General features: G+C 34.5%; 1 protein-coding gene across 1 annotated transcript in view; it reads left to right on the top strand.

Annotated features, from left to right (window-relative positions):
- The window catches only part of TBC1D22A (TBC1 domain family member 22A), a 146,554-nt gene that overhangs the window by 68,283 nt on the left and 52,765 nt on the right, over nucleotides 1–25,506 (top strand). The window contains exon 11 of the mRNA XM_042018268.1: nucleotides 9,693–9,820. Coding sequence (XP_041874202.1) covers nucleotides 9,693–9,820 — 128 coding nt within the window. The remainder of the gene's footprint in view (nucleotides 1–9,692; nucleotides 9,821–25,506) is intronic.

The raw sequence follows: 25,506 nt of genomic DNA, 5'->3' as shown, positions 1-25,506 counted from the left end.
ACAAATATCTTCCATGAGAGAGAAAAGTATTTCACGGGACTGGAAAGAAGCAAGAAAAATTCTTCCTAGCAGCAATATTTGTATCCACACATGGTGAAGTGAATCTTGATGTAGTAGGTAGCTGTGTGAGTGGTTGAAGCTTGTACTACTTATTTGCTAATAGTAATGGATTACCAGTATATGAAAGGTGATGCTTGTGCTTTGGAGAGTGCTAATGCATTATGTCAGTGATTCAAGCAACCTTCATCAACCCAGCCATATGGATCACAACTCCCCTTAAAGTAACTGTCCTTGTGTGTACACTCCAGAACATTACAGAAGATTTCAAACAGCCAAAATACTCTCTTAATTTATTCATAATCTCATTCTGCTTAAACTCCAGAAAATAATTTTGATGAATTTTGTTTAATGGAAGTTTTTTAGTTTGTTAATAGAATATTGTTATAGATGAGATGGAGTTTGAAGATAAAATATTATTCAATCTCATTAGTGTTCTTGTCATCATCATTCAGGTTTTTCTTGGAATTATACAAAAAAATTGAGAGGGAGGATCAATAATATGAGGAATCTCTTATAACTAATTATCTTTTCTGTTTCCTGTAATGACAGTAGAGCTTCTCTACTCTAAATCATGAACCATTTCTCATGATTTGTAAAAGGTCATACTCATGTGACATGCTATCTTCCACTTTCACTTCATTTAGGCTAGAAAGCAAAGAGGCATGTTGTAGGAATGCCCAAATTAATTCAGGATTTGTGTTTCCAGAATTTATGGGTGCTTAGCACTTGGCTGGTTTCATGCTCGGAAGAGTCTAAATTTCTTCAATTTACTGTAAGACAACTGGTAATTACATGAGAGTTTGAGGTAGCCATTTGGAGAAGGCTTTTGTAGATAAAAGATGTCTGGGGATTCCATAAACATTGATAAAAGATGTTAAAATCATGTAGCATTCTGTCCAAATTAGCAATAAGGCAGTTCTAGGAAAAAAACCTTAGCCTATTGTAATGTTAAATATATTTTTTATATATGTTGGCTTCTTATTAGTATTACAGAGAATTATAAAGGCAGTATTGACAACTCAGTATAAATATTCTGCAACTTGTGTGAGGATAAGTTTGAAAAGATTTTTTCTGCATGTTTTCTAGAACAGCTCAGGCCAGGTTTTGCATTTGTGTTCTGCACAGTCTGATCTTATTTTCTCTTGTAGATAAAGAAATTCCATGTTATTACTGTTTCACATTTTTTCACCAAAAATCACCAATTTTTGTTGTAGAATTGGCCCTTGAATTTTAGTAACAAGAGATGGTAAAAGGCAGAAAATTATTAAAAATAATAATTAAAAAAGCCCTTACTATTGCTGTATATACTTCCCCCCTTCTCTTGAAAATGGAAGTGATGGAAGAATACCTAAGAATATAAAACGAGTGCTGCATTTTAACTTTCTCATAAGGAAGTTTATCTAGAATTTAGCTACATTTTTCAAAGGTTCAGTAAAATTTCAGAATTTCTGCTGTTTCCATTGTGAATGCATCTTCTGATTGATTGTTCTGGACAGTTACCCCAGCTATTCCTACATATGATGTTTTCATTGGGACAATTTCTAATTGATTTTAATGTAAAAAAAAAAATTAATAATTTTTTAAGAGGAAGGTATTTTTAGTGCAAAATTTAAGTTGTTATATTTGGATTGCTTCAAAGAATGACTTTTAATAAATACTGAGTAGTATTGTTTGGGGAAACACTTTTAGTTATTCCTAAGTGCAGTTAAAATGCTGTTTCACCTTTTAAAACAATGTTCTATTAATAATTTTAAAAGTCCTATTTTTCTTATTGCTGCCATGTTTTACATGTATTCTCATTCACATCAAATGACAAATTTGATAATGCCTTTTGTCTTAATGTTCTAAGCAAATTAATCTTGACTCTACTAATCATACTTTATTTACTTGCTTCTCTTGGGTTACAAATATCTTGGTTGGCCAGTTATCTAAAGTTCTGTAGATAATGCCACAACTAAGGACTTGTAATAAAGTACTTTAGTGTTGTGGCCTTAAATTCATATTTTGCATAGTTTTGCTACTGACATAATTTTTTAAAATACAACTCTCTTCTAAATAGTTGTTATGTATAAATATGTGCAAATCAAGTTCTTCCTGAAATGTAGTCAGTTAAAACTTTTTCATTTTTATATGCATTTTTGTTTAACCACAGTGAAAGAGCTTATTTAATTGTACCATTCTGCGTACTTCTCATGCTTTGAAATATTTGCTGTAGATATGCCTGAAAGGTTGGTTGGTAAAGCTCTCAATATTTATGTATAATATGTTTTCTTGTTTAATTGGAGAAGTTTGTAAAACACTGTTCATTAGAATAGGATTAGTACTGGTGGGATTATCCTTTCTAATGTCTGAGTTTATTTAAAAGTTGTGTGTTTTTTCTGGGCTGCTAAAGTTTAAAATGTCCACACTTCACTTGGGATTCTTACAGTTTCTTCTCTGAATGTTGTGTGGATGTTTTGCATTCAGCAGGAATCCCAGGAGATAAAGGTGCCTATTCCCATAGAACTGTCCAATGCTTCCAACACAAACGTTTCGCAGTTCTGCTCAGAACTTAATTTCATATGATGACTTAAGCCAAAAAGTACTTAGAGATACCTAATGAGTATTTTTAATGCTTTCATAGTTTCTGAAGGACATTCAGTTTCTCTGCTGATTGAACTTTTTAAACTGCAGAGAAAATGGTTTTGCTTTTTTCTTTAAGAAAATCTGACTCTCAAAAAGGCAAAATATCAACCAAGACTAATACATTTTCTTATTAATCTGTTTACTGTTGTTTAATAAGAACTCACAGAACAAGTTATCTGTTCAATATATGTGATAGATATAGATTAATTAATTTGGTTTTTAATTTGAATCTTGGGTGTTCATACAATGAAGTGATAATGAAACTGTGACATTTGATCTATCTTTGTTACATATTCAATCACGCTAATGATTTTTTGTTTGATGGTTAAAGAATGGATAATTGTATGTGCAAAATTATGTTCATGTTTAATTATATTGTAAAACATTTTACTGACACCAATAACTTTGAATTAGGATTGTGTTGAAGTATCTGGAAAAAAAAGCTCTAATTGCAAGAGTTGCAAAACTGGTATACTCAGCCATGCGAAAGCATTTGGAATTGGAAATGGACATAGAATTTATTTAGACCTTACTGCTGCTATTGAGAATGAGTGATTAATAAGGACCTTGTTTCTTGGTCCATCTTTATATGCCAGATTGGTGCTAAAGTGATTGAAAATCTTGTAAGCATTTCATAATTGTTTTAATTAATTTGCACTGTAAAGCTCTTTCACATTTTAATAAAGCTATTTTATTTAGCTCAATAGTAGTTATTTTATATCTGACTTTATGGTTGTAATTACTGTATTATACTTTAATCGACTTGTAAGTGCTGTTCACTGGGCATTATAATTAATTCATATATCTTTTAAATAATATTTTTATGTTTTACTGTGGAGATTATATTTGTATGCTATTACAGAGTTCAGAGATCTTAGCAAGAGTTGAGACTGACTGTAAAATAATTTGTGAATTCCTGACTGCTGTAAGCACTTTAAGTTTTAAATAGCCAAAACTTACTAGTTTCATGGCAAATTAAAAAAAGAAAAAAGGGAAGAAAAAAGATGTTTCACGTGATGGGGAATTTAAAAAGTGTCAGGCATAAACCCTTTTATGAATGCACACAGGTATGATTTAGAAGAACAGGGTAGAGAAGTAGAGAAGTAGAAGTGTCTCATCAAACATATTTTTCTCTGTTGTTCGTTTTACTCAAAATATTAAGTTTGAGGTCTATCTGGAAACCAGGATTTTTTTTGAGCTTTGAGCTAGAAGGGTAGGTCTTTTTTGATTACTACTAAATGTTTTTCCTAGTATTTTCTTCCATTTGGTGTTACATACCACAGAGCTGTTACTTTCATTTGATTCCATGAGGCAACTAGGCCTTTCCTTCCCCCCTTCCCTCCTCTGGTATTTCTTCTTTTGCTTCTAGTATTTTCTTCTTTTGCTTTGGTAGCAGTGTCTTGGGCTTTTCAGTATTAGAGTATATATTTTGTGTATGATGAAGATGCTTCTCAGTCATAGCTGTGAGTTGTATGTTTAGTGAGCTAAATTCAAATAGACCATTATCTTTAAATTGTAGGCCATGAGAAGAATGTAATTGGTAATATTTCTGGGTTTCTGCCGATCATATTTTCATTTCTAGGACTTTTCAGTGCATTTTAAAAAATGCTTTTATTGTAGTTTTTTACAGTGGACAATTTTAACCAGTTATAAAAATAAACTAAATCTGGAACAAGATATAATCAGCATGTAAACATTTTACTTGGATCTCTACTATTACTTAAAGTGGAACTATGTATCGTGATGAGATCTTGTCTTGAGGTGCACATCTTTAGAATGTCTTCTTCAGTCAGCAGGAACTTCTTTTGTAGTTAATGTATTAATAAAAGTTAATATACATAACTACTAATAACTCATTGCTAAGCTGTTGTCTTGACAGAATTACTTTTGTTCAGAATTTCACATTGGGGGTTTTAAGCCCTTGTCTGCATCTGGTAGCATCTTGTGTTGAGATTTTACTTCAAACTCTTACCTTTGTGTCCCATAAACATCCTGGCTTTGAACAATGTAGAAATTATTAAGAAGGAGAGAGAATTAGCTTAAAAATTAGCTTTCAATGGATAAGAGTACTAAAAAGGAAGGCAGCCATTGACTGGTGACAAGGTTCTTTCTTTTGGACAGCAAAGTTCTGTATGTGGGAACTGTAACATAGGGATGGAGTGCACCCTCAGTCAGTTTGCACCAAGTCAGGTGGGAGTGTTGATCTGCTGGAGGAAGACTCCGGAGAGGGATCTGGACAGGCTGGATCAATGGGTCAAGGCCAGTTGTGTGAGGTTCAACAAGGCCAAATGCCAGGTCCTGCGCTTCGGTCACAACAACCCCAGACTGCCCTGCAGCGTGGGGCAGAATGGCTGAAACTGCATGGCAGAAAAGGGCCGGGGGGTGCTGGTCAACAGCTGGATGAACATCAGCCTGTGTGTGTCCAGGTGGCCAAGAAGGCCAGTGTAATCCTGGCTCGTGTCAGAAACAGTGTGGCCAGCAGGACCAGGGTAGTGATTGTCTGGCACTGGTGAGGCGTTCAGCTCTGGGCCCCTCACAACAAGAAAGACATTGAGGTGCTGGAGTACATCCAGAGAAGGGCAGTGGAGCTGGTGAAGGGTCTGGAGCATAAGTTTGATGAGGAATGGCTGAGGGAGCTGGGAGTGTTTAGCCTGGAAAAGAGGGCCAGGGGAGACATTATTGTTTTCTACAACTGCCTGAAAGGAGGTTGTAGCCAGGTGGGAGTTGGTCAGTTCTCCCAAATAACAAGTGACAGGATGAGAGGAAATGACAAGAGGATGTTGTGTTAGGAGAAGTTTAGGTTGGAGATCAGGAAACATTTCTTCACCAGAAGGATTATCAAGGACTGGAACAGGCTGCCCAGGGAAGTAGTTGAGTCACCATCGCTGGAGATATTTAAAAGATGTGTAGATGTGGCATTTAGGAACATGGTTTAGTGGTGGGCTTTAGTGTTAAGTTAATGGTTTAGTATCAAGATCTTACAGGTCTTTTCCAGCCTAAATGATTACATGATTCCATGGAAAACAGGAGTGCTAGCGTGTTTCTACAGCATGTTTTCATAGGTTAAAGATCGATGCACAAAAATCATTGTGCATGCAAATGGCAATGCCAATAAGCTCCTGTGGCAAAGATTGGCTCATTATTTTACTTTCTTTTTGCTTTGGTATCAGAGCAGTTACTCTTGCACTTTTTAAGAAAAATTGTGTGGCTTTTCATGAGAAATACTCATTTTCTTCGTTTTGTTGAACTAAAACACCTCTTTATGACAGATTGTTAGCTTACCTTCATTTCAGATAATTTTTAACACCTAGTGCTTTTTATAGTTGCTATTTATATTTACTTATTTTATATTTATTTAATTTTTATGTTCTTTTATATATTTTTATTTTATGACAAATGTAAAGTATTGAAAAAATAGAGTTAAAAACGAAGTGCTCAGGGTATGAAATATGACTAAAAAATAAACTAAGTAATAGTCAAAATTTCAAAACTAGGTCAAACATCAGAAACGATTACTAGGATTGATAGGAATCTTTGAGAAAAGGTGAACACCAAAAGGCTAATGTTCTGAAGTGATGAATTGTACAGATGGATGTGGTGATACCATGCTGTGCTGCAGTAATTTGGCAGTTCACGCATAATCTTACATTATTTTGCGATTCCTCTTTGCTTATGTGTAAGCTTGCTTAGGGGCTTGTTCTAACAGCATCCTTCTGTCAGGACAGCAGAGTCATGCTTTAGTACAGGTTGTTTCTGTCCTTAACTGTTTAGTTCATAATTCTCATAATCATATAGATTTTAATTTTGAAATCAGTGAAACAGCATGAGACACTGACGTTGAACATGAAGAATAAATATGTGTATGGACCCATCTAGCATGAGAAGCATCTGTTTAAGGTGGCTGTGATCATTGAAAATAATGTACCAATAAGTGTATTTAATAAAAATATGAATAGTTATAAATGTTTTTTGTCTACAAGTTACCTATTTTTGACAGTATACTACTTTGGAATGCATCTCTATAATGTATTCTATTCTTTAATCAGAAGACTTCCTTCACCCAAACTTTATGGGTAGATTTATGTAAAATGTTGGGAAACTTACCAAATGTAATTCTTATTTCTTTTAAATTTTGATTAAAGAATTGATTTTTTAACTGTAAAATAATTTTGCTATCAGAAACTGCAGTAGAAGTAGTTTTTATAAAATACTTGAAGTCTTAAAGCTGACAGTAATTATGTATCTTCTTGTTCATTGCACATACATACTTCTTTTCATTGAAATGGAAAATTTAGATTTAGATTATGCTGGTCCAAATTACCTTTATCAGCAAATTAGCCTCTACTTACAATTACTTACAAAGTAGGAAGAATTAGCTTCTTTACTCAATGCATCTTCTATTCCAGTCTTGCATCAATTAGGTATAAAGCACAGAGTTTAGTAATCCATTTTTCAACTTGTTTAGGCTAGAAAGCAACTTTCAAGAAATTCATTATGCCCGTTAACTACCATAGTTGAAATATCACAACTGGCACAATTTATTGTTCTTCATTACTTACTTTTAATGGCTACAAGCAACCAAATGAAAATTGTTTCTGCTGTGTGAAGAACAAAAATTTTGTGAGTTAGTAACTTTGCTTAGAAATAAAACTGACCTTTTTTTTGCATCCTGCTTGATGTACTAGATTGTACATAGTAGCCTGCAATTTAGGTACCTAAATGTGGCCGTCAAATAATAAATTTAACCTAGTATCTCACTTCAGTATATTTAACTTGCAGCTAAATTTTTCTAAAGCAAAGGCAGACACACAATAGTAGTTCAGCATTTGGCATGAATAAGTGATCTAATAATGGTGCAGTGGGCGGAGAACTGGCAGAGGACAAGGCTCAAAGGGTTGTAGTGAGTGAGGCTACATCTGGAAGGTGAACGTTCACCAGTGATGTCCTTCAAGGTTCAATTCTAAGGCTGACTCTGTTCAATATTTTTATCAGTGTTCCAATGCAGGAGTTGAATGCACCATTACCAAGTCTGCAGATGATGCTATACTGGGAGGTACTGGTTACTCTTGAGGGACAAGATGCCTTGCAGAGGGATCTTGTTAGATTGGAGCACTGGGCAGTCATCAATGATTTATTTAAGATTTGAAAATTTAACAAGAACAAATGACAAGTTTACGCCCATGATACAGTAATTCTGAGCACAGGTATAGACTGGGAGAAGAGTGGCTGGAGAACAGCCCTGAGGAAAGGGATCTGGTGTATCCTGGCCAGGAGGGCAAATCCCATCCTGGATGCATCAAACACAGCATTACGAGCTGGTCAAAAGAGCTGATTACCCCACTGCGTTCAGTGTTGGTGCAGCATCACCTTGAGCACAGTGTGCAGTTCTGGGCCTCACAATTTAAGAATTTGTCTATATTTGTTTATATTTATATTGTGGGAGAGTATGACTTTAAGAACATAGATACCAGGTCTGCTGAAGACTGCTTTAGCCACGGATAAATGGAGGCTGACAAGTGCTATGGAGAAATACCAGTGCTTAATACATTTTCATTGATATTTGTTTTCAGCTATCATTGGAGACAAGATGTGATAAGTGGACCTTTGGAGTAATGTGTTGTGATGTCTTATTTTTTAAAAAAACCCTTATTTGTAATTGTTTTTAAAACCTTAAAGATTTCTACTTCCAGCTTCCATATTGAAACAACTGTTTTATATTGGCTGACGCTTTCATATAGCCAAAAAATACATCTTGAGGGGAAAAAAAAATGGAGCAGCTTCAGTCTTTATTATAATTTAGTATCACTTAACTTCTGTTACCTTAATTTGTAGGTAACGTTTCCTGTAATAGTGCTGCCACACTCTTGGGATTATCCTTTTAATTAATTTAGTGGTTTAGTGTATTTTTAGATATTTATTAGGTATGTAAAGTTTGTAAGATGAGCATTTACTCATTGTTTTAGCTGATAATACATCTCTGTGAGTGTGGATGAAGGGGTGATCTGGTCAGCAAAAATCTCCAAAGAATATATTTGTATATGGAAAGACAGTAGGAATGTCTTATTTAGGCTTTAATAAAGACTTTTTGTCATAAATTTGTCCAAAATAAGACATTGGCATTTCTGCAGTGTTTGTCATCTACACCGTGCTAATACCACATCTGAGCCTGTTAACTAAAGCCTGCTAACAGAATGTCTGTGATCTTTTTTGGAGAAAATTCTGCTTAATATAGACAAGCCGTGTAGTAGATTAGTTCTATTAGCTCTAGCAATAACCTTGCAAGTGACTATCACAGCTTTCAAATAGTATAATGTTCTACAATAAACACAGTGCGTGTGGGTATGAGTGTAGAAACCGTTGATTTGTACTGGTTTTATTTGCATTTATTTGTAATACTAAGAAATTATTTAATCTGCAAATTAGTAAAGCTTTCTCAACTGTATTTCCTACACATTAGTCTCATTTTTTTTCTCAAATGAATGCAACCTTTGTATGTCCTTTCCTTATATTTCTTTGCCTTCTTAATTTAATAATGTTTGTTTCTTTTTTTTAATTTTTTTTTTTGGGGGGTTTGTTTTTTTTTTTAATTTTTCTTTTAGATTGCCAACACTTTATTTTTGGAGGCCATTACGTTATTTGGAAGCTATGTTTCTTGCCCCAAATAATTTGTAACCTAAGAAAATAATGAGGATATATGTACCTAATAATTTCACATTATAATTTTGTATGTTTTTGTGGTATATTATAAAGCTCTGATCTTAATATTTTCTTCAGATAGTGCAACTCGGACCAGTTATTTAATCCATCTAGTGGCAGAAAAATCAATCCAGTGTAATGTTTAACTAATTTGTATATTCAGTGTTCTCATTTGGTTATGAGAATTTGCATGCACTACCACAAGTTGTTTCCATGAGATTGGAGGAGTATTTTATTGTTTTAGACAATGTACTTGATACTTCAAGACTTCAGAAAAGTTGCAGTAAAATACCTCTTTATTCTGTCTTCAGAACAAGTTCACAGGCACTTGGATCAGCATGAGGTGAAATACTTGCAATTTGCTTTCCGTTGGATGAATAACTTGCTGATGAGAGAAGTCCCTTTACGGTGTACCATCAGGTTATGGGACACATACCAAGTAAGTACTTTTTTAAACCTCCATAACTCTGGTAATGTGTTTTGGACATGCCAGTATCTTTGTGAGTGGTTTTTCTTGAACCTTTTGCTTTAGTGTCATCTGAGAATTACCATAATAAGAGAGAAAACCTCCACTGATCACCACTACTTAGAAACATTTAATGTCTTCAGTTTTCTTGCCCTTCAAAGCCAAGCACTTGATGTCATGATAGTTTATAGTACTAAAATGAACACTCACTTGAAGTTGATATCAATATTCCCTTCTGTCTCTTCAGAGAAGCGAAACATTCAATTGTGCTTAATCAATGCCCTCCATCGATTCTGAGTTCCAGGCTTCTTATTGTCCATCTGCTTAACTACTCTATCCAATATTAGCTTTCAATCTTCAGTTCTCAACATTCGTCCTTTGTCATGTCTTCTGTCTTACTGTTTGTCCAGATAAAACTCTTTATGTTGCTGACCTCTTGTTGCGGTAATTATTTTTCCTCAATAATTTATTTTCCTATTGTCAAGAGAAAGAATTGATATTTGAGAAAAGTGGTTTACCCATTCTTAGTTCTATTACTTGATGTTCCAGTAGCTTCTGGTTGCAATTTTTTACTATATGTTTAAACTATATATTCTTATCTACCAACTTTGTTGTTGAAGTCAATGGGAGAGGGAAAAGTAATACTTTAAATTCCATAAGCATTTTCAACTGGATTAGTCAGTAAATATGAGACTAACTCATAATTTATGCCTTGTAAAGAGACGTGATATCTTTAAATATCATTGTCTTTATATCTACTCATTATGTAGAAATATTCAGTTAGTTTCATACACTTTAATGCCAGAATGTCTACTTAAACCATCTATCCAGACCTGTAACAGAGGGTGAGGAACTGCTTGCTCTTCATTTAATGGGTCCAGTAAGCTATTTCAGTGAAGTCTGATGGTATCCAACTCTGATAAGAGCATGTTGAGAAATGAGGAATTAACAGTTCTACTGTTAATCTAAGAGGTGGTATCCTTGCAGAGTTTATTTGGTTGCTTATCTTTGACAAATTTCTGAATTGAACATGGCTATTGTTTCCATCTGAGGTTCTTTTGCCTCCTTTGTTTCATTATAATATCTGTTACTCATTGTGATATCTGTTATTACCTGGTGAGTTATTCCAGTGTAAAATATTTATTCTTTGTAAGACCTTCCTGATAATTTGTAAGATTGAGCTATTTAAGTGTTTTACTGTAACTAATTTATCTCCTTTTGAATAATTTTTGTTGTTGTTGCTGTAGTATTTCTAACTCCTGGAGGTTTTTTACCATGCTAACTCTAGCACTGCACTTGGTACCTGATCATTAGTGTTATGAATGCAATAAAATAGTGTAAGAATGCCTCCTTAATCCAATTAACCACCCATGTGTGCCCCAAAAATATATGATTTTGCCAGAATTCCAATTTGTGCTCATGTCTGAGCTATGATTCTATGATAATGTTGAGAAATTTCCTTTGAAAACCAAGTCTGGGGTTAATTTCTTGAATTATTGTCATGCTGAAAGGAACCCTTTCTCATTGCTAGTCCATAGGTACTTCTCAAGTTACACTTCACTGGGATATTTATCCATAATAAGTTTCTGATTATTTAATTCTAATTTCTAAAAAATTCTGATGTATTTAAAGTAGTATTTAAAAACATAATACTTAAGTCTTTGCATGCAATTTCCAACTGTATATTTTAAATCAAGGTTTCTTATATCTAAATACCTAAATGAAATTCCTATGCCCAGAGTAGGGACTATTTTTGTATATTAAACAAGCTTAAGGAATAATTCTGTGTTTTGACTCAGTAGGTGCAGGAAATCTGTACTGTGTTCTAGGTTTCATTATTTAGTAGTTTGTTCTGTATGCATATCTTGTCTAGTCTATTTCAATCCAGTAAAGATATCTTAATGTAGTCACCTCTATTGCCAACACTTTTTCTGAAACAACCTCAACAATTCCTTGCTAATCAGATTTCAGTTGTGCTTATGCTACACTGATTATCAACCTATAATATGCATCTTTTCACCCTCTTACTATGGATAATAAATGCAGTGAATCTGCAAGAGCCAATAAAGTTTGTGCAAAGTTTTTGCTAAAGTGTTAAGCAATAACGTTACAGATTTTTACCCAACTTTTCATGAAGCCATTCTGTTGCATGTGATTTCTAACTTAATTGTTTAGAACTGTATTAGCAGTGCTGCTTTCCGAATGGAAAACACTTCAGAGACGGAGTTTGTTCAGTTGGTTGTATTGTCTGTTTCGTATTTTTAACGTAAAGCCTGCTATAGGCCAAAATTTGTCTCTCATTTAGAGATATATTGTTAAAGAAGTTTTTCAGAGGGTTTAGCTATGGATGGACCTGTGATATTGGATTTGAAAGAGCGGTGTAAAATGAGTAAAGGCAAGAAATATAATTAGCTTTCCAGATACAGATGGGAGGAACAATCCTACTAATAATTGTAAGGGCTGGATAGATGCTTAAGTGCTTTTCTCCATGTACTCAAAAGCTGATGATCCTGTTATCAGGCTTGCTTTTGCTACCTCAAGTGTCCTAAAGCAGTAAATTAAGGAAATGTGGGAGTTCTGCTTAGATTTACACAGTTTTTCCGTCTTCTGTTTCAGTGGTACTTAGGATGTGCCTGTACTGGCTTTTACCTCCCAATAATCTTGAACTGCTGTAAACAGAAATAGCTTTACCTGCACTTTAAGTTCAGAAAGGTGAACTAACCATGTTGTAACGTAACATCAGCAGGGACTACAGGCATTCATCCCTACACTCTTGTTGTAGGGCTTTTGCTCAGACACTACCTACCTTGTGGCTCTTGGGAAGGGATGGGGCATTTTGAAGGCCTTGTTTACAGTCATCTCTAGTCTCAGTGTGTGTCATGATGTGGGAATGGCATAGGAGCAGCATCAGAGGAGGGTTCAGGATGGGTGGGACAGTCAGATCCCTTCATGTGGAAGGAACAGGAAGGCAGGTGGAGCTGTCAGATCCCTTCATGTCTGCACCAGGAGTGCATTCTGGTTCCGTTTCCTGCAGAAATCCAACGAGTAGAGAACAGTGGCACCTCTTGAAAGAGAGGATCTGCTGCTGATGTTTTCACAGAAAATAAAATTTTTCTCTCTTGTGTCTTCCTCTCTCCCCATTAAAGCTGAAACCGTGCCTTATTTCGCCGAGCTGCTTGTTTTCCTCTGTTGCATTGGAAAAATAAATACTGTGCTGTTTCCAGCTTAAATTCTAGATTGGTGATTCTCACAGCAGGCCCCAGTTTCTCATGGACTGCAACAGAGGGCTTTCAGGGGAATAACAGCACTCTTAAATAGTCTGCTGTTGTGTATTTCCTAGTGTGACAGAGCCGCTGTTGGCTGGAGGTGTTAGAACTGCATTCTGGCTCTCAATATTTGTCACTGTTCTTCCATTGACTTTGGTGGGAATAAAATTGGACACTTTAATGATGTCCACCTCTGTGGCAGAATGTATGGTATGGTAGTAAGAGTACTCTAGCTGGACTCATATTCTCTGTCTAGTTTAATTTAGGATTCATCAGTCATTTGTTAGGGTGTGTGGAGTAAATCATTGAACATACCCAAAATACCTGCACTTGAGCTAGTTAGAGTTGAGGGGAAGAGAAATTTGGAAAGGTTCCCAAATCCTCACTTCAGTAAGTACTCTGTCATTCAGTAACTGTATCTATGAAATCCACTAAAATACATCACTTTATCTGAAGAACTGTGTAAAGTAGAAAAAGTAGACATGAAAGACATTATGCATTTTGCTTATGAAGGATATGTTGAGAAAGCTTCTTAACCGTAAGTATTTAGTTTGATTTATTCTTTAACCTGAATTGCATTTTAATGAATGAATTATCCCACTTCTTCACTTGTTTCAGGCTTTGTTTTTTGTGGATTTTGTTTTTCTATAAATGCAGTAAATACCTTGTAAATTCTTTCAAAATGGAAATTGCTTGTTAAGTTATAACCAAGACATTTAAAATTTAAATTCATAGAACTGAAACTGATTTATATGATGTTCATGTCCGCAAACCAAAATAGTGAAACATAAGACCTGAGTTTTATCTTTTATTATGTCTTGCCTTTTTATCATATATGTTATCATCTTTTTTGGCACAAAGGATTGGTAAAATGAAGTAGCATGATGACTGAATTATTCAGGATATATAAGTGTTTAACATATTTCTGTGGACTTACAAAATGCAAGTTAGTTTTATATTTGGTCCTTGACAGAAGGGTGCTTTGACACTATTTTAAAGATTGCTATTTGAAACTGACTTTTGTGGGCTTCTAACTTTAACTCAAGATTCAACATACTGTATTAGAAAAGGTGGAGATGTCTCAATGCTCAGCATCTGTGCTGTCTTACTCTAGATAAATACTTTATGTGCTTACCATCAAATAAGAAAGTATCCTTTCTTCAGACTAAGACATTTTATTGAAGTTTCCATTAAAGTTTTTATTTTCATTTATTTAAATTCTTAGAATGTGCGTTGTCCTTCAGGCACTTCCAAGATACGCTATGTTTACATGGCTGTGTACTCCTGTGTTGGGGAATAGGAAGCAATGCCATTACAGTGGTGGCATCCATTTCCAGTTCTTCATCCTTGACTAGAAACGGCAATACAGGACTTGAGTGTCAGTGCTTGTATACCAATACTTAGAACAGAACAGAACAGAGTTTAGAACTGCTTAAATATGGAGTTCAAAACTACATTTGATTTGTAGGCAGTTTGCAGCTGGAAGGAAGTCTCTAACAATGCCATCAAATCATCCTGATGCAAGATAACAAGGTGTTACACTGGTGTTGTAAATAGGATGAGAATTTTCATAGACATATAAGTACTTAATTTTATTTATTTTTCATGTAGAATGGAGTGCATGTATTTTTCATTAAAGTGTTTACCTTCTGATCTGACGTTCTTATATAAATTACCTTTTTGTATATTTTTCTTATATAAATTACCTTTTTGTGTCTTATGTGAAGTGATTTCTCTGTGTAACTCACCACAGTAGTAGTACATAATTTGCAGAAGAGACACCATCACAGGTTTCATAGCTAAAACCTTGCTCAGAAAAAATGAAAACGGAAAAGGAAAATAAAGTAGCAGCTATGTATGTTAGCTTCCAATTCTAAATACGTGCTGTCATATGCTGTGTGAATATTTAGAGTTGAAGTGGACAACCTAATATTTTCACCTGCCAGGAGGCCTTTTTGTTTGGTACCATTTAGCTGACTGCTGTAGTGCCAGCTCACCAGTAAGTAGATGATGCAGTTGGCATGAATAATGCACTCAGACTCATTGGAAATACAAAACCAATGTTTTGTACTGTTTACAGTGCCCTGCTGTCCTACTTTACAGCATTGCCCTGTTCTTGTGTGAGGAAAACTTTAGTATTACTTTAAGGCTTACTGCATAAAATTAAGTGCAAATGAAAGAATTTATAAAATCCTGCCATGTAAAATGCAAAACAGTTACAAAGATTAACAAAAGACGCAGAAAAAAAGCAAACAATAACGCTGATAGATTTTGACAGTATTGGTGAGTTGATTTACTGTCTCACTGCTGAAACAGATTTTTCTTCTAGTTTCTGTTCCCCTCAGCTCCCTGGCAGTATCTGTTAGTTTTCTTCACATTAGGGAAGTGAGGAGGCTGATGAGTACCACAGCCAGTGCAAGGGAGTGAGGATGAGAGAGGAGAGCTGTGATTTCAGCCCTAGTGTTCGATCAGAATGATTGCTTGTCCTTATTTGCCATCTTTCCTAAGAAGATTTTCTTCTTTGGTAGTTAGTACATTTCTCAGGCTGCATCCGTTAGACAAACTTCAGTAGGGAGCAGCTGTTGCTGGTGGAGCCTGTTGGCTTCTGTCTTTCTTCCTGAAATCATGCAGGTGGGTCTAGAAAAAGACATTTTTTTTCCTCCTTCACATTTATTCTTTTTTCTTAATCGAGGAGACTGATGCTTTCTTAGCCCAAAATAAATGCTATTTTTTTCTGGAAAATGTAAATGTATCATCACATGTAATTGATCACCATTTACATCCTTCCCTTCTTCAAGGATGGCTGAAGTGTATTTTTCATTTCTTTGACTTAGTGTTCATTTTTATTTTCATGTATCTCATATTGGACCTCATATGGTTTGTTGACCAATATGGTAACAGACATGATATTTGTTGGTATCATTTATGTAGCTCATTATTAGCTTTTCATTAAGGGTATTTTGTTTAAAAGTAGGCATCTAATGTTAAATTTTAAGAAATAATATTGGTACAATTTTCCAGAAGTGCTGAGAATCCAGCAATCTTATTAAGCTCATGAAAAACTGCAGAAGCACAGGTTTTCTCTTTATCCAAATGGAAAGTAGATGTCTAAGTGTAGGGAATTATTAAAATAAAATTTTAGTTACCTAAATTGTAACACTACCACCTCTTGCTCCTCCTTCACCCTGCCCTCCCAGAAAAAAAAAAAAAAAAAAAAAAAAAAGAGATAAAGAGGGGAAAAAAGTTACACATAATAATGATTTTTGTCTGGCCATAAGTCATTGGAATTTAGGAAGTGTTCAAAAATGCAGCTATGGTTTTTTCCTATGTTTCTATTTTCCACATAGACTCAATCAGAGAATTTCATTCCCTCAACATGAGAATGATTTAAGTGTTTTCCAGTAGAGTTGTCTTGTGTTTAGTGCTTATTTAAAAAAAAAAAAATCAATTAAAGTTGAAACTGGAGTACATTTCTCAACAGACACTGTAGAATCTATAAAATAAAGATGTTACTGCTCCTCTGGTCTCAATCAAAGCCTTAAGCCACCTGAGACAAGAGACTCAAAATACAAGTACTGAAATCAAATTTAATTTTTCATGGCCAGGAATTTAGAGTGTGAGACATCTCATTGTTCCAGTCTGGTCTTTTTGGACCACCAAGATCCTTGAATCAGGTTAGGTTAAGTGAACAAAGACAAACATTTAGAGTGAGAGAAAAACAGTGGGGAAGGCATATACCCTCCCATCTTCTTCTACTTGCAAGCTTCATTATATATTCATCTCTTAGAGTGATTTTTTTAAAATGGCTATTGAGTATTATTAAATATGTATCTAATTGTTTTAAAGTATACTGCTTAAAACATCCTGTGGCAGTGATTTTTTTGCAATTTCTTTATGCAGTGTGAAAAGAAATTTTCCTTCTTTAATTTAACAAAAGATTCTTTTGAATTCACTTCCACTTATTTCTTTGATGATGAGAAATTGTGTCAAATCATTCTTTATTCACTTTTTCCCATCAACTGTCTCAAAACTGTTTTCTATCTCTGTATGCAATCACTCCTTTTACAAGCTGAAAATATCTGTACTTAAAAAGGCCATTACATGTGCTTTTTGTGCTTATTACTGTTGTGTAGTAAATGGAAACTTCTTCGGGAGGTGATAATACCATGGATTCACAAATGAGATTTGTTTCCTATTTATTTATTTATTTATAATTTTTCATGTCTTTTCTCCTGTGAAAAGTGCATAATTCAGGTAATTGTTCATAGTTAATCCAACTTGACTGTCTTAGAGGTTCATGTTATGCATGACATCAGATGTTTATGCTTTGCAGTGTTTTTACCTCTGTGTGTATATCCAGATTGAATTTCATTTGTCATTTTATTATTCAGTAGCACAACAGCTTTCTGAAACTTCTTGAAGCCAAGTTTATTTTTTACCAGTAAAAGCTACTCTGAATAATTTTGCATCTCTACCAAACTAAGATTTTTCAAGACCACTTAGTATTTTAGTGAACAACACAGATTCTATTCTGCTTTTTTGTCCTTTTAATTATCTCATTTGACAATACCCTAATTTTAGAATCTGGCTTAGTTGCCTTGTGAGAAGTGTCTGGACATATGAATATTTAATATCCAATTACTAACGTGTGGGTCGGATCACATCTTTCAGATTTCTAGGCATTTGTCAATTTGAAACTGGCCAGAAGGTTAAATGTTCTGGAGTGGAGGAGACAGACATAGTGGCATATAACCTTTCCTGCCAGATGTAAAATGCGAACATGAAAGTTTAATTTTCTTAGGAAATAAGGGTAAAAATACTGTGTGTCTTGGTAGTGACTCTTCTTGTCACTACCTCTCATATACTGTAAGAGAAACCAGCTCCTGGGTTAAAAAGCATCAGTGTCCTCAGGAGGCTGTATTCAGGTCATGCCTCTGCCTTTGATTCTGCCACCTCTTGTTTTCTCTTGGGAATTTTTTTAGCTCCTTCGGAGCTGGAATTCACCATCCTACTGTCTACTGAGCCCGTCCTTGATCTTGCCAACTTCCATTATAGTTCAGGAAAACCTTTTCACATTGTTCTCTTTAAAAGTAAATGTAAAAGTATGGTTTAAATAAAATTTAGTTATTTGGAACCATAGGAAGACATGAACAAGTGAGAGAAGAACTTTTTATTGCAAGACTGGCAGTCTGAAGATGTACCTGTTTTAACATAATGTCCTTGTTCTAACTCTGCATTCATTTGGAAGTTTCTTAATCCCTTTGTATTCAGCAAGTCAGTATTTTCTTGTGTCAATACACTCCTGGTACATCAAGTTTCTGTTGAACTTGAGCAATTGAAAAGTTTTTATAGTTTTCGAATCTTTGTCAGACAGCTGACTGCCATCAGCTTCTACCACATGGATAGTTATCTTCTGGGATAACTTTGTTGCCAGGGCAACCTTCCATTGGCAAGGGTTGTGCTCATTAGGAATTTATTGTGGCAGGCAGTTGTATTTCAGTGGTACAGCAATGAAGTCACTGACCTCTTATTGTTTGTCTTGTGTTAAGTGCAATCTCAAATAATAGAAAACTCAAAGAAAAGAAGGTAAGAGTGTTAGTCAAAAAAAGAACCACACTGCTTTAACCACATATATATGCATATAAAACTTTATGTACAGTCTTTAACATGCCTAAGAATTACGTGCACAAAGGAGAAAAAAATGAGTTTTTTAAACAATAGTTCAGCTTTTCAGTGAGAATTTAAAATACTCTCACTGACATCTATATATGAATACAACTCACAGGTTTTCTCCTACAATAGAAAAAAGCCAGATGGTATTTATAGAATTACAATGGTGTATGTATATGATTGGTACTCTTTTGTTGAGTCCATTTTGTTAGTTTTTCCTATTTATTTCGTAGTTTCTTGTGGAGAGACAGGGTTCCCAAATTCTCAGTGAAAGCAGACTAAGTGGGTCCTGATTTTCTGCTGGACCACATTCTAGCACAGAGCAGTGTGCACATTCAGCTTCCCAACTGTGATCTGCAGTTTCACTAGCACTGGCACTGGCAGATATAAAACTGACAGTAGCAGCCTCTATGAGATACTTAAATATGACTCCCCATACCAGTTGAAGTTGTTAACTGGCACAAATGCGTGCCTTTAAATGGGTTTGCATATTACTCACCAATACATGGGAATTTCTGTGTTTAGAGGTCTGTCAGATCCAAGACTCTAAAGTTCCTAGTCTGTCCTTCCTGCCAGTGGGCTTACTGTGAACAGCAGAGGTGGGGTTCAGTTTGAGATATAAATGCAAAAAGATAGGTGTCTTTCTGTAAGTTTGTGTTCATTGCTGTGTTGGGTATCTAAGCTTCACCCAGTAAATAAACTCAGGAGCCTAGAGAGAGATTTAGAGTGATTTATGAGGTTTATGGTTTAGAGTGGCACATCAGCTGAATGCCTTTTTAGGCTCCATTGAACATATTAACTCCATCTTCATTACCTTTGTAGAATAAGTACACAGCATGCTGGTAGGCACTCAAATTTAAAAATCTTCATCTCAAAATGGAAGCTCTCTGCATTTTTGCAAAAAGTGAATTAAAATTCCTTTCATAATATTTAAAAGGACTTTTTATGATACGAAATTCTTGACCACTAGATCAACTGTTTTAATGTAAGTGTGGATTGCAAATATGTTTGCGTATTGCTAATTTTTGTCCATTTTTCTTTGGTAGCATTCATTGACATCATGGAAGATTCAGTGTGGAAAATAAAAGAAGGAAAAAGATGTGAACCCATGCTTTTTTTTATGAGGAAGGTATTTAGACATGCAAAAACCAGAAAATCAAAACTCAGCGGTATGCATAGGGAAGCCTGTAGGTTTTTTTGGGTTCAAGTTCTTTAGACAACTTCTAGTACTGTTGAAATAGATGTTAATTTTTCTGTGGCTAAATGAAAGCTGATTGTGAATGCAGAGAGAAAGTACTTTCTCTTATGCTTAGCTTATCTTAAAGAATGGGACTAATCTCATTGACTTCAATAGAACAACTCATGAATTTTGTTATTTAAGCATGTACTCAAGTGCTTTATTGATCAGGATCTTGATGAATGAATATAGGATACTTGTAGGACGTTAGAAACAGTCTAGAAAACAGTTTGTTTTGCTCCTTGGCTACTTTGAAGTAGCCAGTGTTTCTAGAAGGAGGCTTTATTAAAATTAATATTGTTCTCAAAGACCAAAGTCTGAAAGAGAATTGTGTTGGTATACAAGAAGATAAAAAGGGAAATAACCTTTCTTACATCCATAGGCTCTTTTAATTTTATGCTGTTCCTCCCATAGAGCCCTTCCTCATTGAGCTTCAGTGATGTTTTAAGACTACATTACAATTAAGACTACGCTACAATTTCAAGTTGTTTAGTATTTTAAATCTACTTAGTTTTCTTTTCTGAAGCTCCAGTTAGTTGTGTCAGTTATTGTTGTTCATAGAAGTGAGCACTAACAACTAAACCATGATTGCCATTTGACTTTTCCCTTTTTGTTCTGATGTCTTCTTGTTGTTAAAACCTGAACAAATGTACAAAAGTCCTAACATGTTGTACAGTTCTCTGGTTCCTTGTTTCATATTTATTAAGACATCTCAAGCTAATACAGCCTGCACAGAAAATCTATCAAACATTAACTCTTTGCTACTGCGTAAGACATAATACCTAAATGCAAACACAACCTTGGGAGAGCAGGGGAAAAAAAGGACCAACAAATATTTGACAAATCCAGTAAAATCCAGTAAAAATAGCTTATTTATAGCAGCATAGGCCCTTGTGGAGGGTGTATGAAATTAGTATAATTACTGTTTGTTTCTGGAATGTACAACATCATTACAACTACATGAAATATTAAAAATCGTATCTTCTTTTGTCTCTCCAGTCCTTTAGCTCCTAGTAATGATCACTACGTCTTTAATATTCTGGCCTTTCTGGTATTCCTGATACATGACAGTCTTGTGCTTTGCTCTGCCACTTGCATTGTCCTTGACTGTCTGTTTTGAGAGCTATTCTGCCCTTTCTTCCAGTCTCACAGGGGTTCTTGGTTCTTTTTCACTCTTCCTCCTCCATCCTATTCATGGGTGATCTGAGACTTTCTTACAACTTCACTGTCAGCTTATGCTGATGATTTGCATATCTACTTTTTTTCCCTGACCTGTCTTCCTTAGTTAAGATACACATTTCAGAATGTCTGTATGACAGTTCTCCTGAGATAGCTGATGACAATTACTGATACCAAGAATTCCTCTTTTCCTCAATAGAGCTCTTGCTTCTCTTATTTCATAACTTTTTCTAGTAGATTCTGCATAGGATTTTTTTGTTCAACATATTTTTCTCTTACATTTCCCAGACAATCTGTACTGTACTTTCCCCTCACAGAATTTCAAAAAGCCCAGTTCTCTTTTTTTTTTTTGAATTTTCATCTAATACAAATAATATGAATCCCTTTAAATCAGATAGAATATGTAATTTTCTTCTTCTGTCATTACTCAGATGTTCCATCATTCAGTTGCTTCATTTTCTTGGCATTTTTCTGTGTAAGTATTCATGTGGTTATCCCAATTTAGTTTCTAGTCTCCCAGCAGTAGTTCAGGAACTACTGATCAAAAAACTCCAACTATTTCAAAGAGTATATAAACCTGATAAATTTTGGCTGTTCTGTGCTTAGTCGGAATTAATATTTTTGTAGTGTGAAACTGAAATAATGCTACTTATGCTGAAGTGTGTAGATGAATATGAAGGAGTTCTAAAGTGATGCCTAATGTGGCATCAGAAATGGACAGTGGTTTTCAAATTAAATCTGATTTCAGCAGTCCTCTGGGCTGTCTTTAGTAAGTGTTATTCCACTAAATCTTTGTCACCTTTAGCTGTTAAGATTCATTTCTACACAACAAAAACCTTCAGCGTAGAAATCTTCACTTGGGCACTAGTTCAGAAATAAAGTTGTCCTGATTATTCAGACCTCTGAACAGAGTATTTTCTGTGGGAGTATATAGTGAAAATATATAGTGAAATATATAGTTACTATACTGGTTATTCTGATTAAGTATACAAATCAGTTATTACTAATAATAACTGCATATTTTAAATTAGTGAATTAATTTGATGCTTCCATCTTTTGTTTTGTTTTAAATTTTGCCTAGTCTATTTACCTTTTTGAAAATATATGTCTGTGAATGAACATTCATTTCTTTATTCAACCTTTTTGGCTGCACCCTAATCCACTTTCACTGTATGTGCAAGAAACCATTTAACAAACTTGTACATGGGAGTCAGTGAGTAAGATTAATTTCACTAACTCAGTTGTCTTCAATAATGTTCCATAGGGTAATGATATCTTTCAAGGAAGCTAAAATTCAAATTTCTCTAAAACACTCACTCAAGACTAAGTATAATGTCTGAATCACATCTTGAACATCATTACTCTGCTGCAATACTGTCATGACTTTGTAAACAATGAAAGAGTTTGCAAACTGAAAATAGCTGTTGTGGGAAACATCTTTCAGAGATGGTGACTCCACATCTGCTGTTGTAGATTTTGAAAGCTGTGACTGGTGGTAATTGAAGGAAGATAAATTTCATTTCAAGCTAGAGGTATGTGGGTTAAATTCTGGAACTGTATTTTCCCGCAGTGGGGAGGGAAAAGTAGGACTTGATTTTTATTTAATAAAAAAGTTAATTGTAGTAGTTGTATAGCTTATAAACTATATAAGCTATATAACTTCTTATATAACTACCTTATATGTAAACTATATAAGCTAATACTTCTTAGTTTGTATTAACCCTGATGTTTGAGAAATACCAAGTTCATGCAGTCAGATAGAAGTTGAATTGTGCATTGCAAATGGCACAAGTTTGTCATTTAGGTATGCTGACAGAGGTTGCAAAAAATGCCTTTGGGAACTTCATTTGAAGGTAACTTATGAAATGAACTTAAAAAGTCATACTCTTTTTTTTTTCTTCTTCTTTTAAGTGCCTCTGGTTGAACTGGTAGTTTGTGAAGTTGAACAATATCCTTTTCTCTAATTTTTATAGTGGGCTGTATACTGAATTTAGCTACTATTATTTTTAAATGTTGAATATTGTTACAATAAGGATACTTCAGCCCACATTAGCAGAATAATAAAGCACACTTTTATTTAGTTGATTACTGTGATATCTTTTCATTCCATTTGCAGGGGTTCACAATGCTTTAATTTCACACAGGCTAGCTTTTATTTCTCCACTGTTTTAAGCAGCACTGACAATTCACCAACCTTCCCACCTTTACTTCCAAGTGCTCCAATTGCAACTTTCGTATCTTCCTTGTTTTTTTGAAATTAAAAAAGTTTTCTCTCTCTAGTACCATTAAGTTTTTGTTTTAAAGATGTATTTTTTACGGCCATGGAAATGAGAACTTCTGGCTTTTTTGGACAATGTGGTACTAACAGCCATGCTGCTCATTATGAGGTTTGTACTTACACGTGTTAATAGGCAACATCCTGTAGGAACCTCAGCCCAGCCTGCTCTGATCTTCCCGTCATCTCCTATTGCCTTCAGTTATTTTTGCTAATGTGAATGCTGACATAAGCTTTCAGATAACCCTATTCGATCCATCTCATATAATCCTGGATTAATTAGACATTATGTCAACTCCAGTAGTGCATTTTGTTATTATATGGAGATCAGTGCAGTCTATCAAGTGGTTCTTAGTGTCTAATGTTACTCAGTGCATCTTCAACATCTGCTGAAAAAAATGGAAAAGCTGTGCACATTTTACAATAGTAATTTCAGACTATTTGTGCTTGGTTAACAGAAGTTCACATATATCTAGATTTGATGACATTGCTGTATCATGATTATGTGATAAAATACACAATAAAATTCATCATTTATTTTTGCAACCATAAATTAGAACCTCACACAGCAGGTCACCTTGTCATAGAAAGCGCTCTGGTTAGTCAAGCAGGACCTGCTTTCCATAAACTGATGCTGGCTATTTTGCAAATTTTACAATTTGTGTTTTAGTAATTTTTTTCCTGTATAGCTCAACATTTCCAAAAATTGTCATGTAGTTTTCCATATACGTAAACTAGTTACAAATTCCATGTACATTTTTAAAATATGGTTGCAACTTCATGAGAAAACGTACAGGTAGTTGTGCTTCATTTCTTTTTAACATTCTTTGGTGAGAGGACTGTGTTTATAAATGCCATTGTCATATGCGATTCAGTGTATTTCAATTTATTTTCCATGGAAATTTGCATTGGAAAGATGTGATACCAGTGCTTTTCAATTTAAATGCATTAGCATCCACTAAGGAAGTTGCAATACCTGCATTTTGAAAAGTGACGTATGTTGAGCAAGCTGAAGGATTGTATTAATCTAATCAAACTGTCAAAGCAATCCTTCTTACAATATTCTTTTTCATAAACCCAGTAAGCATTTGAACTTGTGTTTTATGCCTTTTTCCTAGCAGAAAATAAGCACTGAGCACACTCAAAGCATTTAGAAATGAGAATATTAACAAAGATTTAACTGGCAAGCTAGTATGCAACTGTGAGTAATGAACAGGAAAACCTATATCATGCCAGTTGCTCATCAACAGTAATTAAAATATAGTTTATAAACTTACAGCTGATACTTTAAAAAGAACTAAGGTACATATTTTCTATACTTTTTAATATAGCATTTCAATCAAAGATACTTTCCTTTTTGAGGATAGCTGATTAGTAGTGATTCATACAAAGCTCACATTATCTTCCCGTGTGATTATCTTTCAACCTGCAGATTAAGTCATATTTTAAAACAGAGATTCATTATAAGAGGTTTATTTCTAGTTTTGATGTGATGATGTTTTTTTCCTACAGACTAAAAGGACATGTTTAGATGTCATTTTGTCCTAGTATACTTTAGATATACTTAGTTATTTTAACTCTGTTATTACTTTCTGTTATATCACATTACTTCAGAGACTGAACACAGAGGAAATATTAATAGCTGTGGTGATTTATTATTAAAATGCCAAATTGGAGAAAAGGTGCACAGAAGTACTACTGTTGGAGAGCAGACCAAAAAAACCCCACTAAACACATTTCAGGATAGTTTGCAGTTAAAGTATCTTTGGTGAACCTTTTCTTGTTATCAGTTTTGATGTAACACAGTGTCTGAGTAGTTATCAATTTAGAGAAGACAGTGTGAGCCTCTGGGAAGTACTAATGGAAAGATATTTTGGTATAACACTATTTCTCCTTTATTCACTGTGAAGGAACTTTGTCGATTAGAAATTTAAAAAGGTCATTCAATTACTTTGTAATGCGCAATAGGTGAAGTTGAAACAAAACAGATATTCCTTTATTTCATATCTGAACAAAAGAGTAGCATCTGGTA

The sequence above is a fragment of the Corvus kubaryi genome, unplaced genomic scaffold (genome assembly GCF_017639235.1).
Source record: "Corvus kubaryi isolate FWS band 111438036 unplaced genomic scaffold, C.kubaryi_AGA036_p1.0 137, whole genome shotgun sequence".
Lineage (NCBI taxonomy): Eukaryota > Metazoa > Chordata > Aves > Passeriformes > Corvidae > Corvus > Corvus kubaryi.
The sequence above is the reverse complement of the archived record's forward strand: the minus strand, read 5'-3'. Positions and strand labels throughout refer to the sequence as shown.